The 17,769-nt window shown below is 45.3% G+C and overlaps 1 protein-coding gene across 5 annotated transcripts in view; it reads right to left on the bottom strand.

The window, feature by feature from the left end:
- Positions 1–17,366, bottom strand: part of SMURF1 (SMAD specific E3 ubiquitin protein ligase 1) — an 84,477-nt gene extending 67,111 nt beyond the window's left edge. Inside the window, exon 1 of one of the 5 annotated variants that reach the window (XM_060173323.1) lies at positions 16,839–17,366. In XM_060173323.1, coding sequence (XP_060029306.1) covers positions 16,839–16,893 — 55 coding nt within the window. In that variant the 5' untranslated portion in view covers positions 16,894–17,366. The remainder of the gene's footprint in view (positions 1–16,838) is intronic. The other 4 variants (XM_060173322.1, XM_060173321.1, XM_060173324.1 and 1 more) reach the window with 4 other exon arrangements.
- Positions 17,367–17,769: the final 403 nt, after the last annotated feature.

Genomic DNA, 17,769 nt, shown 5'->3' on the forward strand with positions numbered 1-17,769 from the left:
AAAGAAGAAGAAAAAAGAAAAAGTGAAACCTACAATCCATTCCTGAACTTCGTTTGCGACATAGCATTGAGGGGGGCCGGGCAGTGACACACCTGGTTGAGTGCACATTACAGTGTACAAGGACCCAGGCTTGAGCCAGGGGTCCCCACCTGCAGGGGGAAAGCTTTATAAGTGGTAAAGCAGGACTGCAGGTGTCTGTCTCTCTCCCTATTTCCCCCTCCCCTCTCGATTTCTGGCTGTCACTATCAAATCAGTATTTAAAAAAAAAACTTAAAAAACAGCATTGAAATAGTCCTACATGTAGCAACCATACACAACAGTCCAGAAATACTTCGCAAATCAACGGTGAATTTTTTTAAAGATTTTATTTATTTATTTATTTATTAATGAGGAAGACAGGAGGACAGAGAAAGAACCAGACATCACTCTGGCACATGTGCTGCCAGTGATCAAACTCAGGACCTCATGCTTGAAAGTCCAAAGCTTTATCACTGCACCACCTCCCGGACCACTGAAATTTGTTTCAACAGTTACTACAACAATCCCTGGACCACTAGGAGCCAAAGATGAGCAAAATTCTACTCAAAAGGACAAAATAATAAAGATTTTAAAAGGGGGTGGGGGTTGGGTGGTGGCACAGCAGGTTAAGTGCATGTGGCACAAAGCACAAGGACCGGCGTAAGGGTCCCAGTTCAAGCCCTCAGCTCCCCATCTGCAGGGGAGTCATTTCACAGGCGGCGAAGCAGGTCTGCAGGTGTCTTTCTCTCCCGTCTTCCCCTTCTCTCTCAATTTCTCTCTGTCCTATCCAACAACAACGACATCAATAACAACAATAATAATAAGTAAAACGATAAAAAACAACAAGGGCAACAAAAAGGAAAAACCAAAAAAAGAAAAAAAAAACACAAAAAAAGAGGGCTTGGGAGATAGCACAGTAGTTATGCAAAAGATTTTCATACCGAGGCTCCAAGGTCTCAGGTTTAATTTACTCTGGTCAAAAAAGTTGCTGAGGTTAACTTATATAAAGTCATCTTTCCTTATTCCTAGCCAATTTTTTTTTTAAACAAAGCAGATCTTTGGCTCCACACTACTTCAAAAGAAGACATTCTTTATTCCTCAGGTTGATTAAATCACTATCCTTGTGTTAGTACAGACAAGTCACATGTCATGGAAGGCTTCTAATACTACCTGTCTTCCTAGCATTTGTCTTCCTGTTCACCCCACAGTCCCTGTCCTGTTTATTGGGTGGGAATAACACCCTTACTAAATTCCAAGATGAGCCATAAAGCTGAGTATATCCCACTGTCCCAGCCACAACAGCCTGATAGACATATATATGACCCATGTTATACCAAACAGACAAAACCTTTCAACTGAGGGAATGAGCCACTGGGAAGAGAACATTTAAAAGAAAAAATCAGGGTGTGGGAGATAGCATAATAGCTATGCAAAGCGACTCTCATGACTGAGGCTCCCAGGTTCCAGGTTTAATCCCCCACACCACCATATGCCACAGCTAAGCAGTGCTCTGGCAAAATGCAAGAAAGAAAGGAAGAAGAATAACAGAAAGGGAAACTCAAAGCAGGATCTGACTAAATTCGTAGTAGGGCGCCAAAATAAAAACCCTGGGTAGAGGGTAAGAGTGGATGTTCAGTTTCATGGGGGGGGAAAAATTAAAAAATAAAAAAAGGAAGAAGGAAAGAAAGGAAAAAAAAAATCAAGTGAAATTAGGGGGCTGGGTGTTGGTATATCTCGTTGAGAGCACACGTTACATACAACACACAAGGACCCAGGTTGACGTCTCCCAACCCCGCCTGCAGGGTTAAAGCTTCTTGAGTGGTGAGGCAGTACTTCATGAGGCTCTCTCTCTCCCTATAACCCCTTCCCTATCAATTTCTGTAACAAACATAACTGAAATTTCTAAAAACATATCTCTGCTTTTTAAAAAATCAGTTAAAATTGTTGATTCAAAACTGAAAGAAGTCATCAGGAGAAGGTGTCAACTGAGTGGCTGCAGTCCAGAGAACAGAGTGGGTGACGTGAAGAGGTGAAACACATATGGGGAGAACCAGAGGAGGACCCCACTGGACATGACATGAGTCGATTTACACTTACAAGATTTTGTGCTAATAGATTAGTGATTGCCAAGGAAAGGGTCCAGGACACAGGTAGGGGTGGCTGTAAATACACAACAGAGTCTGTGAGAGCAGTACTGTTCTGAATCTTGATTTACAAAGCTTTATAAATCTTAATTTGTAAATTTACAGACCTTGATTTATCTAATGTACAAAAGTGATAAAACTGCACAGAATCACACACATACACACACTGAAATTCAAGTAAGCCTTGTGAACTATACCACCATCAATTTCCTCATTTTGATCTGATGTCAGTTCTGGGGATGTTAAAAGTGGGAAGGCTGGGTGAAGAGCACACAAACCCCATGGTATGTTTCTTTGTAACTTCCTGTGAATCCAGAATGACTTCAAAATTGAACTTCAAAATAAAAGATATCTAAGGCTCCTGCTTAAGGTATGGAATGGAGAAAAGTTGAAAGCGAGACCCAGAATGATAGCAAATCACACCCACCAAAGTTGTTAAAATGAAAGAGAGAGAAAGCTCCAGGGTTGGCAAGGACATGGAGCACCTGGAACTCCCAGATATGGCTGGTGGGAGTGTAAACTGGCATAAGCACTTTGGAAAAGTGCTGGCAGTTCTGTTAAAGTGAACATATGCCTCCTCTGTGACCCAGCAATTCCATTCCTCAGCACATAGCCAGAAAACAAATATTATCCACCAAGACAAAGACATGGATGTCCCAGCAGCACTATGCAGAAGAGAAAAGACTAGAAGCTGCCCATCGACTGGTAAGGGAGAAAATTATGGCATACTAACAGATGAAATCCCGTACAGCAGAAGATGAGTGGTAGAAAACCAATGAACTCACAAATATTACAGTCACACAAAGTACATACTGTAGGATTACACCAATATGAAATCTAAAGCAGGGACAATGATTATCCTGGGGGAGGGGTGATAGAAATAGTGAGGGAGCTTGCTGAGCATTCCACGTATTAGTGACACTCGATTTCTGATCTGGATCAGAGTTTCTCCATCAGGACTGGCACACTGGACAGGATACTTCTTTGTTATGGAGTCTGCCCTGTGCATGAGGACATAGCTAACATGCCAGGCCCCTACTCACTACATGTCAGTAGCTCCTTCAAAAGCATGTTCCTTGGGTAAGGGGTTCAAAGTGCCCCAGTTGAGAACCACTGATCTGAGATACCAGTTACACAAATTCAGCTGATAAAATAACAGCAAGCCATGTTCTCTGTGTGTATACACACAGAAGCAGGGAGACCCAGTGAGAGCTGACGATGCCTAGGACAGGGTGCCAGTGGTGAGAAGGAAGAGAAGTACAAAAGATTCAGGTACTGGGGGCCAGGTGGTGGTGCACCCAGTTAAGCACACATAGTACTAAGCACAAGGACCCACGCAAGGATCCGGGTTCGAGCCCACAGCACCCCATGTGAAGGAGGGCACTTCACAAGCAGTGAAGCAGGTCTGCAGGCATTTATCTTTCTCTCTCCCTATCTCCCTCTTCTCTCTCAATTTCTCTCTGTCCTATCCAATAAAATGGGGGCAGGGGGAATGTCCACGAGCAATAGATTCGTAGTGCTGGCACCAAGTCCCAGCTGGAGCCAAAAAAAAAAAAAAAAAAAAACTTGGGTATTTGAGGATAAGAGAGAAGAATTAAAGAGGATATTATGGCTTTGGTGTCACTAATATGAGGCAGACCGGGACCAAAGCATCTCTGGGGAAAGGTCACAGAGGGAGATGAAATCATGAGTTACCCAGGTTAACCAATGCACTGTTTCTATACAGAAGCTAATGTGCTTGATTAATGACAATGGATTTCCCATTCCCCACACTTTTCAAATCACTGATTTGGCTTCCTGGTCTCTCTTCACCACTGTGCACAATTAAATTTGCCACTGGCCATCCTGCAATTGGCATCAATGTTACCCTGACAAAGATGACTTGATTTGACTGTCCCCACCTAAAGCTCCCAAAGCTAACACCAGGGGCTGGGACACTGAACAGAGAAGAAGCTTACTGGGCAGGAGAGAGGCAATGTTGGCAAGAACCCTCTTTCCATCTGGACTTCAGTAATGAGTGCCTTTATGATTATTCTCTCTGCAACAGAGAAAATACTAGTACTACAGCATGACTGTTTTGGCAACAGGAAATATTCAAATAAAGAAGGTGTCCAAGCAAGAGATGAAGCAGGATGGTGGGGCAATTGGGTAGGAAGAGGAGACACACTCCAGATCTAGTGTAGAGGCAGAAAGGAGTGGCTGGAGGATGAACTGGATATGAAGACGGCTAAGCAACCTGAGCAAGTGGGTGGATGTCATGAAGTGAGAAAGACGGAAGACAAAAGGTGTCTGAGTAATCAAGACATGTTGGGCTTCATATGTCTATAAAGTATGTTTGGGGGAGTCGGGCAGTGGCGCAGCAGGTTAAGCGCACGCGGCGCAAAGCACCAAGGACCGGCGTAAGGATCCCGGTTCAAGCCCTGGGCTCCCCACCTACAGGGGAGATGCTTCACAGGCAGTGAAGCAGGTCTGCAGGTATCTGTCTTTATCTCCCTCTCTCTCTGTCTTCCCCTCCTCTATTTCTCTCTGTCCTATCCAACTACGATGACATCAATAACAACAACAGTAAAAAACAACAAGGGCAACAAAAGGGAAAATAAATATAACAAAAAAAAATTTTTTAAGTGTGTTTGAGGGAGAAGAGGAATGTCACATTTCTAACCTTGCATAACTAAAGGGGCCTGGGTTGGGGCGGGGGGCAGAGTGGCTGGAATATTGGACCTGGGAGCATAAGATCCTGAGTTCAGTCTCTGGCATCACATTCTCTCTCAGCAATGAATAAGTCTATTTTTTTAGTACTTTATTTATTATTGGATAGAAACAGAGAGAAATTAAGACGGGAGGGGGAGACAGAGAAGGAGAGAGACAGAGATACCTGCAGCCCTGCTTCACTACTCATGAAACTTTCCACCTGCAGGTGGGGACCAGGAGCTTGAACCTGGGTCATCACAAACTATAATGTGTGCACTTAACAGGATGTGCCACTGCCTGGCCCCATAAATAAATCTTTAATATATATTTACGAGAGAGAGAGAATCAGAACATCATCTGGCACATACAATGCTGGGGATCAAACTTAGGACTTCTTTTTTTTTGCCTCTAGGGTTATAGCTAGGGCTAGGTACCTGCACTATGAATCCACTGCTCCTGGAGGCCATTTTTTCCCATTTTTTTGTTGCCCTTGTTATTTTTATTGCTGTTATTATTGTTAAATAGAACAGAAAGAAATCAAGAGAGGAGGGGAAGACAGAGAGAAAGATAGACACCTGCAGACCTGCTTCACCGCTTTTGAAGCGGCCCCCCTGCTGTAGGTAGGGAGCTGTGGGCTCAAACTGGGATCCTTACACTGGTCCTTGCACTTCACGCCATGTGTGCTTAACCCAGTGTGCCACCTGCTGGCCCCTAAATAAATCTTTAAATAAATAAAGTTTAGGGCCCACAGAATAGCTCACTTGACTAATGTGAGTGCGCTGCTTGCTGTGTGCATGACCAAGCTTTGAGCCCAGCCCTCACTGCACTGGAGGAAGCTTCAATGCTATGGACCTTTTTCCTCCTCCCTTCCTACATCGGAAAAAACACCCAGGAGTGCTAAGATCCCAGAAAGAATCCAAACCAAATACAAAGGGAAGGTATTTACATTTTAAGTATACCTGGCTAGCGGGCTAGAGCCCACCTGTGGGCCTTGGAGGAGAAAGGGGGAAAGCAAAGAAAAAAAAGGGCCTCGGGCTGGCCTTCCAGTTGCTCCTTTTTCCTTTTCGTCTCTGGCTTCTCATTACTAACCAGGTAGGGGTTGGGGGAGAATGGGAATGATAAGACAGTGTTGTGCACTAGATTACACACTTGAGGTCCCAGGTTCAGTCCCTGATACCACTTATGCCAGAGTTGAGCGGAGCTCTGGTCTCCGTAATGAAAATACAAAAATGTGTCTAATTTTGTGAGTGTAGATTACTCACTATGAAGCCTAAGAGGAGTTAAAACAATGTCCCACAAATGTAGGCACTCTATTGGTTACTGTAAAGCATATGGTTCAAGCCCCCAGTCCCTATCTGCAGTCCCTATAAGCTTCACAAGCAGTGGAGCAGTGCTGCAGTTCTCTCTCCTGTCTCACTGTAAGAAAACAAGAAGAAAGAAAGAGATAAAGAGAGAGGGAGGGAGGGAGAGAGGGAGGAAGGGAGGGAAAGAAGGAAGGAAGGAAGGGAGGGAGGAAAAATGGCAACCAGAAGTACTTTTTTGTTGTTTGTTTTGTGTGCAGGCACTGAGCACCAGTGATAAATAACCCTGGTGGCAAAAAAATAAAGATTAAAGAAAAGTGTATGCTATTCTTAACCAAAAAGTAAAAATACACACAAGGAAAAAAAATAAGCCTTTTAAGCCTGGTTTTGAGTCTCGGTTCCAGTTAAAAAAATGTGTGCTTGGGGACTAAAGTAGTTGCAGGTACAACGTGTCAGCATCACTGTCCTGTATGGAAAGGCAGTAAGCGATTTTCAGATCTATATCTGTAGGTAATCTGTAGAAATTTAATTCAGGGGGCTGGGCAGTACCACAGCGGGTTAAGTGCATATGGTGCCAAGCGCAAGGACTAGTGTAAGGATCCCCATTCGAGCCCCCGGCTCCCCACCTACAAGGGGTCGCTTCACAAGTGGTGAAGCAGGTCTGCAGGTGTCTATCTTTCTCTCCTCCTCTCTGTCTTCCTCTCCTGTCTCTAATTCTCTCTATCCTAGCCAACAACGACAGCAGTAACAACAATAACAACAACGATAAAAAAAACAAGGGCAACAAAAGGGAAAAAATGGCCTCCAGGAGCAGTGGATCTGTAGTGCAGCCACCAAGCCCCAGCAATAACCCTGGAGGCAAAAAAAAAAAAAAAAAAAAAGGAAGAAAGAAATTTAATTCAGTTAAATTCAGCATAATCCTAAAAAAGAACATTGATAAAAAGAAAAAGAACATTGCATGTATCCCAACTTTTTCTACTTTTCATGGGGACTGATAACAATATTTCTTTTTAGATATTAATACAATTAGTAAGCAGGTCCTTAATGACATTCAAAAATAAACATATTGATTGTTACTTGGGGGAAATGCCAGGTTATTTTTAGTGACTTACGCAAGTTAGCATTTTACCCCCACTTCAGGATAAGTTTTTTATAAAAATAGGTCTGACATAACCCCAAATGACATTCCAAATAAATGATATCAACCAACATAATTACAGAGAATAAAAACCCTAGTCTTTCAAAGAATTGACTATAGAAAGTAGCCATATATGAGGATGGCCAGTTTACTGAATCTGAAAAGAATCCTTTGGGTTCACTTTGATAGCATATGGAAGGAAGGAAAGAAGGAAGGGAGGGAGGAAGGAAGGAGAGAAGGTGTCTCAGTATCAAAACATTCTCTGGGAAAATTAATTTATTCATATTTACAAAGCATGCAAAGTATTTTACCCTCTAGAATCCAGTGATTTTCCATGTGAGCAGATACATAAACATGGACCTGTGTCTTTAGATGCTATTTTAGCCCTTCCCTTTAAAAGGAAGGGAGGTCAGGGACTCACTCGACTGGTGCAGCATCAGACTTGCATTCCTATGGTCCTTAGTTCAATCCCTGATGCTGCCTGTACTGGCTGCACATGTGTGTGTGTGTGTGTGCAAGTGTGTAATGTGAATCTCTTCCTCTTCAATAAGCAAATCTTTACATAAAATATATTTGGCACAATTATTTTCAATTTTCAGAACACATTCCTTTGAAAACAGTCACTATTATTAATACTAGCTGCTCTAAAAAACTTTCTTTTTAATCTTTATTTATTGGATAGAGACAGCCAGAAATCAAGCGGAAAGGGGATATAAAGAGGGAGAGACACCTGCACCACTGCTTCACCACTCATGAAACTTTCCTCCTGGAGATGGAGTCTAGAACCCGGGTCCTTGTGCACTGTAATATGTGTGTTCAACCAAGTGCACCACCACCTGGCCCCTAAAAAACTTGTAAATGTTGCATTTTTTTTACTTGTTAAAAACATTTTTATGCTTTTTTATTGTGATTTACAATAAAATAACGGGTACAATTCCACACTGTTCCAGCCACCAGAGTTTTATGTCCCCATTCCGTGTGTGTGTGTGTGTGTGTGTGTGTGTGTGTGTGTGTGTGTCCATCCCCATTTTTTTCTATGTCCTGCCTTCTCTTCCTTTCTAAGTCACATCTTATTTCCAAATGTCTTTACTTTTTTCCTCTCCTCTCTCTGGGTCCTGACTAAATTGGGTTTCAGAGCCCTCTGGTCATCTTTCCCTAACATTTCTCCCACTCTGGGAATATGGACCAAAATTCATTTTGGGGTGCAGAAGGTGGAAGGTCTGGCTTCTGTAGTTGCTTCTCTGCTGGATATGAGCATTGCCAGGTCAATCTAAACCCCCTGCCTGTGTCTATCTTTCCCTACTGGTTGTTAAGCATTTTTAATGATTGAAAAACAATCTATGGGGGCCAAGTGGTGGTGTACCTGGTTAAATGCACATATTACTACACACAACCACTCAGGTTCCAGCCCCTAGTCCCCATCTACAGGGGGGAAGCTTCACGAGTGGTGAAGCAGTGCTGCAGAAGTCTATCTTCCCTCTTGATCTCCCCCTCACTTTCTCTCTGTTCTATCAAATGAAGGTTTTATTTATTTATTCCCTTGTGTTGCCCTTGTTGCTTTATTGTTGTAGTTATTATCGTTGCTGTTAGTGATGTCACTGTTGTTTTTTGTTTCCCTCAAATGAAGTATTTAAAAAGGAGAGGCAAGTGGTGGTACATTTGATTGAGTGCATGCTATAATGCACAAGGACCCAAGTTTGAGCCCCTGGTCCCCACCTGCAGGGGAAAAGCTTTGTAAGTGGTGAAGCAGGGCTACAGGTGTCTCTCTGTTTCTCTCCCTTGCTATCCCCATTCCATTCTATTTCTGGCTGTCTCTATCCAATAATAAAGATAATTTAAAAAATGAAAGAAAGGGGAGTCGGGTGATAGTGCAGCAGGTTAAATGCAGGTGGCGCTAAGCACAAGGACTGGTGTAAAGATCCCAGTTGGAGCCCCCTGCTCCCCACCTGCAAGGGAGTGTCGCTTCACAAGTGGTGAAACAGGTCTGCAGGTGTCTATCTTTCTCTCCTCCTCTCTATCTTCCCCATCTCTCTCCATTTCTCTCTGTCCCATCCAAAAACCACATCAATAACTACAACAATAAAACAAATTTGACTTTAAAAAAAAAGAAAAAAAAAACAATCTAGAGTGAAGCAGTTAACAGCATATTAAAAGAATATACGGAAAATAAATTATTCTCACCTGGACTCAGCCCTATTTCTTCTCCCCAGAGGCAATCAAAATCAATATTTTTTAAAGTTTTCTCCCAGTAATGTTATATTTAAATGTATCTATAAAAAATTCCCTTTGTTCTTCAAGTATGTAAAAATGTACTTTTCTAAATCATGGTTCACAAACACACTCCCCTACCCCTCCCTCCCTCTCTCCCCCCAATAATATATCATAAAGAATGTTCCATATCAGAATATAAAGCACTGTCTTATTCTTTTAAAGCAGTTACATGCCCCAGAGGGATATGTCATAATTTACTTAACTGGCTCTCTACTGATTCACATTTAGTTGTTTGTGTTTTTACAATTTCAAACAACACTGCAGTAAGACTTCACATAAAAGTATAAAAATACCTAAGAAAAATGTCCAGGGACAGAGATGTTACATCCGTGTGTGTGTGTGTGTGTGTGTGTGTGTGTGTGTGTGTGTGTGTGTGTGTGTGTGTGTGTGTGTGTGTGTGTGTGTGTGTGTGTATATATATATATATATATAGTCAAACTGCCTTCTTTGTTCTGTTTCCACTCTTGGTCAAAAGAGTGTAAATGAATTTCTACTTTCCCACAGCATTGGCATCTTTTCAAACTCTTTGGTGTCTGCTGTTTCTAGGTGAGAACTGTTTTTCTCTCGGTTTTAATGTGCATTTTGTTTATTTAGTATGAACAGGACTGAATGACTCCAGATTTGAAAGCACTCTTGATTTGTTTTGTTTTCTGTGAATTGTCTTCTTTGCCTGTTAGGTTACTGGCCTTTTTCTAGTTGAAAGTTCTCAACAGGCTCAGAAACTTAAGCTTTCAATTTGACAGACTGCACATTTTTTTTTTCTAGTTCATCTCAGCACATCATTTTTTTCCTCATATTAATCAGTGATTTATATGACTACAGATTAATAGGAGTGTACATAAACACCATTCCCACCACCAAAAGACTATGTCCCATCCCACCCACGCCCACCACCCCCCGTCCGCCCCATGAAGCCTAGCATACACCTTCACCCTTAACCCAGGGTTTTTACTTTAGTGCCCTACTCCAAATTCAGTCAAATCCTGCTTTGAGTTTCCCTCAGCACATCAATTTTTATCCACTTCATTTTATTATGGAGAAATTTTTCTATCCAGCTACTTTTGAGAAAGTTTGTTTTTATCATTAGTCATTGTTTTTCAGCTGATTCTCATACCACCTGCAAGTAGTATTTTGGCTCAGTTCCTGCTTCTCTGGTTAGTACTGACAACTGTGACAGTACACAGCCCTGCACTACTTCTGATTGCAATGGGAATGCTCCCAAGGTTTCACAAGATGTTGGTTTGTAACACAATTTCTCTAAGAAACTTTCTGAATGCATAGAGGATTTAACAATTCATTCTTGTGCACTGTTTACCAGTAGGTCCTATAGATACTGCTCAATATTAAAAAGTACAACATTAGAGCTGAGGAGATAGTGTAGCGGTTTAGCAGAAGACTTTCATGCCTGAGGCCCCAAGGTTTTAGATTCAGTCCCCAGCACCACCACAAGCCAAAACTGCACAGTGTTCTGGTCTTTCTGTCTCTGTTTCTCATTAAAAGAAAGTATTTTTTTAAAAGGAGTACATCATTAGCCACTATATTTACATAATTATTCAGGGAAAAGAAACAATGGGAATCTATGACTGTTTTTACATTGTGCTACTCAATAAATAATTCATAACTGTTCATCCAAATATGTAATCCATCCTTATTAAGTCCTTGCACGAGACAGAAATGCAGGTATCTGGCAACACAGAGAGGAAATCTGAGTCATGGAAAAGATCAGATCACATCATTGGGCCCAGGCAGTGACGCTGTGAACGGGGCCCTGAACTTAGAAGCATGAGGTCCTGAGTTCAATTCCTATATCCCAGAGTGACGGCCTGGCTCCATTTCTCCCTCCCTCATCTTCTATCAACAAAATATTTAAAAGAAAGAAAAGAAAAAAAATGGTGCCACCCACCCCCTTCCGTGGTGGCACTTTTGTGAGTCTGATATGGATTTCAGCCTTCTCCTTGTCTTGCACTGTGCCTTACAGAGAACCAGCAGATGCCCAGCATACAAAGAAAGCCAGCTGCCTGCCTGCTGCAACCAGCAGCTTCAAGGCAGACTCTCGTCCAGACGCTGGAAAGCATCCTCCAAGTTGGACTCAGGAGCTTCAAACATCTGAAATGCATCACCCGGCAGCCAGCATAATAGGTTCCTGCTCAGCAATACATGATGTTGCTGACATTCCTCAGCCAATTAGAATTCCTTACAGCTGCAATGGAGGTGCACACAGCTGGAATTAGAGAGTGGGTGCATCACCAGACGCACTGATTGTACATTATTTAAGCCTTGTTTTAGAACAATAAAAGCCCCCCCAATCCAGAAATATGGAAACAACATTCCACTTAGTTTAAATATCTAAATAGACCCCATTGCATCTGTAGACACAACAGTAATTCTGGCACTCTGGAAAGAAGATAGCCTCACAGCTATGTTCTCTTGTTTTTTTAAACATAGCTCTTCAGCTCTTTAGGACTGGGATGGCCTGAGGGACTCTGGTTAGCCAGGGTGTGCGTGTCCAGGACAACAAGCCAATTTAATTTAGGGACCTTCTCTCAATAGGATTCACTTACAAAACAAGCAAACCAGTTGTTTCTGTTATTCAAGTAACCAAAAAAAAAAAAAACAGAAAAGGAGAAAGACATATTTTTATGCTGTTTGCTAAGAAAAACACTTCCCCTCTAAAAATGGGTTTGAAAATATAAAGATGTGATCCAAAGAAGAATCTTAAAAAGTTTCTCAACCAGAAAAATCAGAACATCTGAGAAGATACCAAGTCATTTCATCCACTTGGGGTTTTTTATTTCTTTCTTTTAACTTCCCTTTCACTCTTAGACCACTCAATAAACTGCTCACTCAGCTACTTTAACTCAAACCAGTGCCCACAAACCTGTTACAAAACAGCCAGTCCTGTCAACTGGATCACTGCATGGATGTTGAAATGTTATGGGTCAGTCTTTCTTGTCTTTTTTTTTTTTTAATGATTCATGAGGAAATAGTTCTTCACAAGTGACTCAGCCTCTAGAACCTCCTCTTTCACCCAGTGTTCCACACTAGAATCCAACAGTTCAACCCAACAGAGAAAATGAACATCTGTAGATGATGAGAATAAGCTCAAAGTTCAAAGACAACTTTCATGGTTGCAAAAGCAAGAGTTTCAAATTCTGGTAAATAGATTTAAAGTAAAAATTCTAGCGTGATAAATCACAACTACTGATTAAAAAAAAAGTAGAATATATGAAGTATTACACTTCCAAAGTCAGAAAGAAAATCATAAAATCTGAAAATAGAAAAAAAATTAAACAGGATTCTTCTTTTATTTGTGATTAACAGTAGGTTACAAGATGTGGGGTTACAGTGTGTAGTTCCATACCACATCCACCACCAAAGTTCTGAGTCCCCACCTCCCAAATACAACACCAGAGTTCTCACACGTCTTACTGTTTGCTTGCTCTAGTTTTTGTTTTGTTTTTTCTTTCTTTCCCTAAGTTCATGTGTATCTGAGCTCTAGATTCCACATATCTAGAAATTCCACATATCTAGAAATCATCCAGGAGTTCTTTCCTCTCTAAAAAGGGATTTTTCTTCACACACGTGACCCAGTCATAAATAAGAAAAGCCACAGGTAATGGTCCCTGTGCCTTGTACATGGTTCCTGAAGTTTTGCAATAGTACCTGGTCTAAAGTAGCCCATACTCTGAGATAACTAAGCAGCTCAAGAAAACACCCTCCCTCCCATGCCTTCCGACTCAACTGAGGCCGCCCCCAGGAAAATGTCTCGCAAACGCAGGTTTCGTCTGGCTCCACCGTATCACCTGTTGTGAAAACAAGCTCCTGCCTGTTTCCACAAGTGGACTTCCTGGCTGGGACAAACTGGCAAAGGCAACACAACAGCTTTCCTAAGAGAAATATTTCCAAGCAGGTCCTGAACTGTTATTGATCAATTAAAGTATCAGCAGCTATCAACAACCCTTTCACTCCCAGATGCTCAGTGGCATGCGGAGACACAAGCCAACCTCTATCATGCTAGAACTTTAATAGACAGCCTCCGGTTCCATGTACAATCGAGGAGGGGCTCTTTCTCTACTTGGTACTGTAGTTTCCCTCTCCACAATACAGTCATGTTCCAAAAGATATAAAAACACAGAGGTCTGAGGATTTTCAGACAGAAACACCAAAAACTAAGTGGTTAACAGTAGAATAAATTTAATTTGCTTGAAAAGCACCATGGAACCCTTACTGCTAAAAATTCCATTATTTTACCCCAAGTGGCCTAAGTAACATTTCTGGGCTTCATTTGAGTAACACACAAGAACAAAGTGTTTGCAAATCCTGCTTGAATTTAAAATAAAATGGCTCCAATGGGAGCCGGGCGGTAGTGCAGCGGGTTAAACGCACATGGCGCAAAGCCAAGGACCTGCCTAAGGATCCTGGTTCCAGCCCAGCCCCCCCCCCCCCCCCCCCCCCCCCCCGGGCTCTGCACTTGCAGGAGAGTCGCTTCACAAGTGGTGAAGCAGGTCTGCAGGTGTCTATCTTTCTCTCCCCTTCTGTCTTCCCTTCCTCTCTCTATTTCTCTGTCCTATTTAACAAAGATGACATCAAAAACAACAACAATAATAAAAGACAAGGACAACAAAAGGGAAAATAAATAAAATATAAAAAATAAATAAATAAATTGGCTCCCATGTGTTCGGTCTCCCAGTAAACTCTAGTATGTCTCTTTAACAGAGGGCTCCATTTCACACACATTTGCTCCCAAATCCACTGAAAACATTTCAAAACTTTTCCTGCTAAAATACCACACAGACATTCCATAAGGTTACACATCCTCTTAAATATAAAGACTCAAATGTCCTTCTACTGTTTAGGTTTTCAAAGCAGTTCAGCATCCTACCCAGTTGTTTTCAAAAAGAAAATGGTTTGTGGAGAAGGAAGTAAAAAAGAAAACTGCACATGTGACCAGTGTAGAAAATTATACATTTGGCATGTCAGGCATCAGTACTGCATTTAACACAATTTTCTGAACATCAAATTTGAAACAACAGAAAGTATGAGCAGGTGATGGTGATTTGGAGTGAGCGGTAGCTCAACTGATCTGTCCGTGAGAGAGAACCAGTGCTTTAACAGAGCTGAAGTAGCCCCGTGTATGTACCAGGAACCCAGAGGTCAGACTCTGTTGGGTCCTGTGAGTGGAATCCAGTCTCTTGACTCTCCCTCCGGTCTACTCTGCTTTGCTCCCCGCAGCTGTGGCAGTGCACTGCAAGTCCTGAGTGCGCCTGCACCTCTGTCATCCTCCAGACTGCACTGCCTTCCTGGGCTATCTGTGGTCCTCACTGCCACGCTCTAGGCAGCTCTTCATTTTAACACCGTTTTTTCAAACATCACATGTGGAAATAAATCCCTGTAGCAAACACACACGGCTCATGAAACTTGGCCACTCCACGCGCCTGAAGCTAAAGAGCCTTCAAGCTCCCCGACACCTTTCATGGCCAGGCTGAAACCCAGGCTCACACTAAGTTTAGGCTCAAGCAACCGCCAGCTTCCCGAAGACTCACAGCACAGCTCGACTCAGACACAGCCTTGTCAGAGACCATAAGGGTCATCAACCAGGAGAGGGAAAGAAAACCTTCTTGAGTCTCAGACTATCACCCTCAATTTTCATTATCTTTATTCTACTTTTTACCAGGGCACTGCTCAGCTCTGGTTTTTGGTGGCAGGGGGATTGAACCTGGGACCTCAGGGTCTTAGGCATGAAAAGTCTTTTCAGAACCATTATGCTGCCACTCCACCAACACCACCCCAAATTCTCAAGCAAATCTAACTTGCTAAATTTCAACCTGACTTGGAAAGCCAACCTAAGTCCTCTTTTTCCTCAGGAAAAGGTTCAAGCCTGCCAATTAGACCGGGGCTACACTACATTCACCTGAACACAAAGCCACTCCTTCATCAACTGAGTTTCTACCAAAACCTCTTGATTTTAACAAGAAAGCTGAAACCAATTTGCTGTCAATTATAGATTACACTGTCAATAAGAACCAAATTAAAGTCGTCAGTTATTAAAGTTTTTACAAGTGCTACAAAGTCAAAAAAATGCAGCTTTTATGTAACTGTAAAAGTAACAAAGTAGATACTGTATCGACAGTGAGAAGTGTTTCCTAACAACCCAAGAGAAGAAAAAAAAAAAAAGATATTTTTCCCCAAAAAAAACAAAGTCCCCTGGACTCGGCTGGCTACTTATACAACCGCGATCTGGGACTGGGTGCAAATCATCATCTAATCGGATCCCATTATCTGACCTGGCATCTTTATGACCCTTTTCTTAAAAGAAAACAAATGGATCGTGCAACTACTATGGGCTCTTGAATTTAAAATAAAAATATCCTTGTCGTGAGCAGGGCTACTCAGCAGCCATCAAGTGTCTCTGGGAGGCTGTGCCCGACCCCCAACTTTGGAGCCCTCACCCCACCAGGCCTTGAGACATGGGGAGGCACCCTGCCAGGACTGGCCCCAACTTATTTCCTTCCCAGAGCTGGGCCCCGGCCCCCCAGAGCAGACAAACCCCACGGGCTCGCGAGCAGGGGTGACTTTCAGCGCAAGGCAGAGCAGCCCCCGGTGCTGGGGGAGGGGGGCATCCCAGGCAGGAACCCAAGGAAAGGGTGAGGTCGCCAGACCAGAGCGAGGGGACGGGGCCGCGAGATAAGCGATAAGCGATAAGCGGGGGCAGCTGGGGGGGCAGTGGGGGATAGACAAGGGGGGAGGGAGGACAGGTGAGAAATGGGGGGAACAGGTGTGTGTGTGCTCGAGGTTGGGGGGCAGGTGTGTGCTGGGGGTGGGGGGACAGGTGTGTGTGTGTGCTGGGGGTAGGGGGAGGCAGGGACTCCAGAGCGGAAGGGGGAGGGAGTTCAGCAAGGGAGAAGTTGGGGGGCTGGAGAGAAGATGGAGAGGGGTAAGAAGCGGGAGGAGACAGGAGACAAGAAGCTGGGGGCAAAGACAAGGAGAGTTCGGAGAGGATGGGGAGAAGGGGGGCAGGAGAGAGACCCGGCAGGTGTGCGCAGGGGGCGGGGCCCGGCAAGGCAGGTGAGGGGCGCCGAAGGGGTGGGGGCCGAGGGGGCGGGCCCGGAAGGAGGGAGGGGGCGGCCAGGGGGCTCGGGCCGAGGGCGGGGCCTAGAGGGAGCGGGCACTGGGGGGCGGGACCCGCGGTCCCGGGACAACGGCCGGCAGGGGGCTCGAGGGGGGGCCGCGAGGCCGAGGGCGCGGGCCCGCGGGGGGGGGGGGGGGGGCGCTTACCTGTCAGTCGGATCTTAATGCTGGAGCCGTTCCTGCGCGTCCCGGGGTTCGACATCTCCCGCCAACGCTCGGGCCGCCGCGACTCCAGCGCCGCCGCCCCCCGACCCGGCCCGGCCCGGCCCCGCCGCCTCCTCAAGGTTACGGCTCCGGGCCGGGCGCCGGGGTCCGAGCCGGGACGCCCCCTCGGCGGTGCAGGCGTCCGGCCGGCGGGCGGGCGGTCGAGCCGGGGGATGGGCGCTCGTCCCGGCACCGCCGACCCTCGCGCGCTCCCCGCCGAGCCCAGTCCGGAGCCGCCGCGCCGCCGCCTTAGAGCCGGACGCCCGCCGCCCTCGCTGCTTCCGCCGCCGCCTCCCGGAGCCGCGCGCGCCCGCCGCCCTGCCGGCCCGGCCCTGCGCGCCCCCGCAGCAGCGCCCCCGCTCCGGCGTGCGTACGTGCGCGCGTCCGCGTCGAGGGGCGGGGCGCGCCGTGCGTCGGGGGTGGGGCCACGCCTTCGCCCAGCCTGGGGCGCGCGGGCTCCGGGTTCATGGCGGCCCTTCCCGCTGGCTGCTCAGCGTGCGGGTGGAGGAGCCCTGCGACCGCCGGCGACCCCGCTCCGGGACGGCCAGCCCCGAGAGGAGCCGAGCCGGCCCTCGGGGCCCAGGCGCACTAGCAGGAGGCCGCCATGACCCGCGGCTGCCCCAACACTTGCACACAGGGACATGCGGTGGGCTGGGTGGGTCTGCTTTGGTCCTGCCATTTCCAGGCATGTCGTCACCCAACTGTGTTCGCGGACACCAGACCACTGTACCGATCTGCGAACAAAATTGCCGGAATGGCAGGAAGTGCGCTGAGGGTCGAGGGGACCGGCCGGGGAGGAAGGGAGGGATGGAGGGCAGAGGGGGAGAAGACACCAGGTATCGCTCAGACTCGGGCCTTTGGCCGGGGGAACAAA

This window comes from Erinaceus europaeus, chromosome 15 (genome assembly GCF_950295315.1).
Source record: "Erinaceus europaeus chromosome 15, mEriEur2.1, whole genome shotgun sequence".
NCBI classification, from domain to species: Eukaryota; Metazoa; Chordata; class Mammalia; order Eulipotyphla; family Erinaceidae; genus Erinaceus; species Erinaceus europaeus.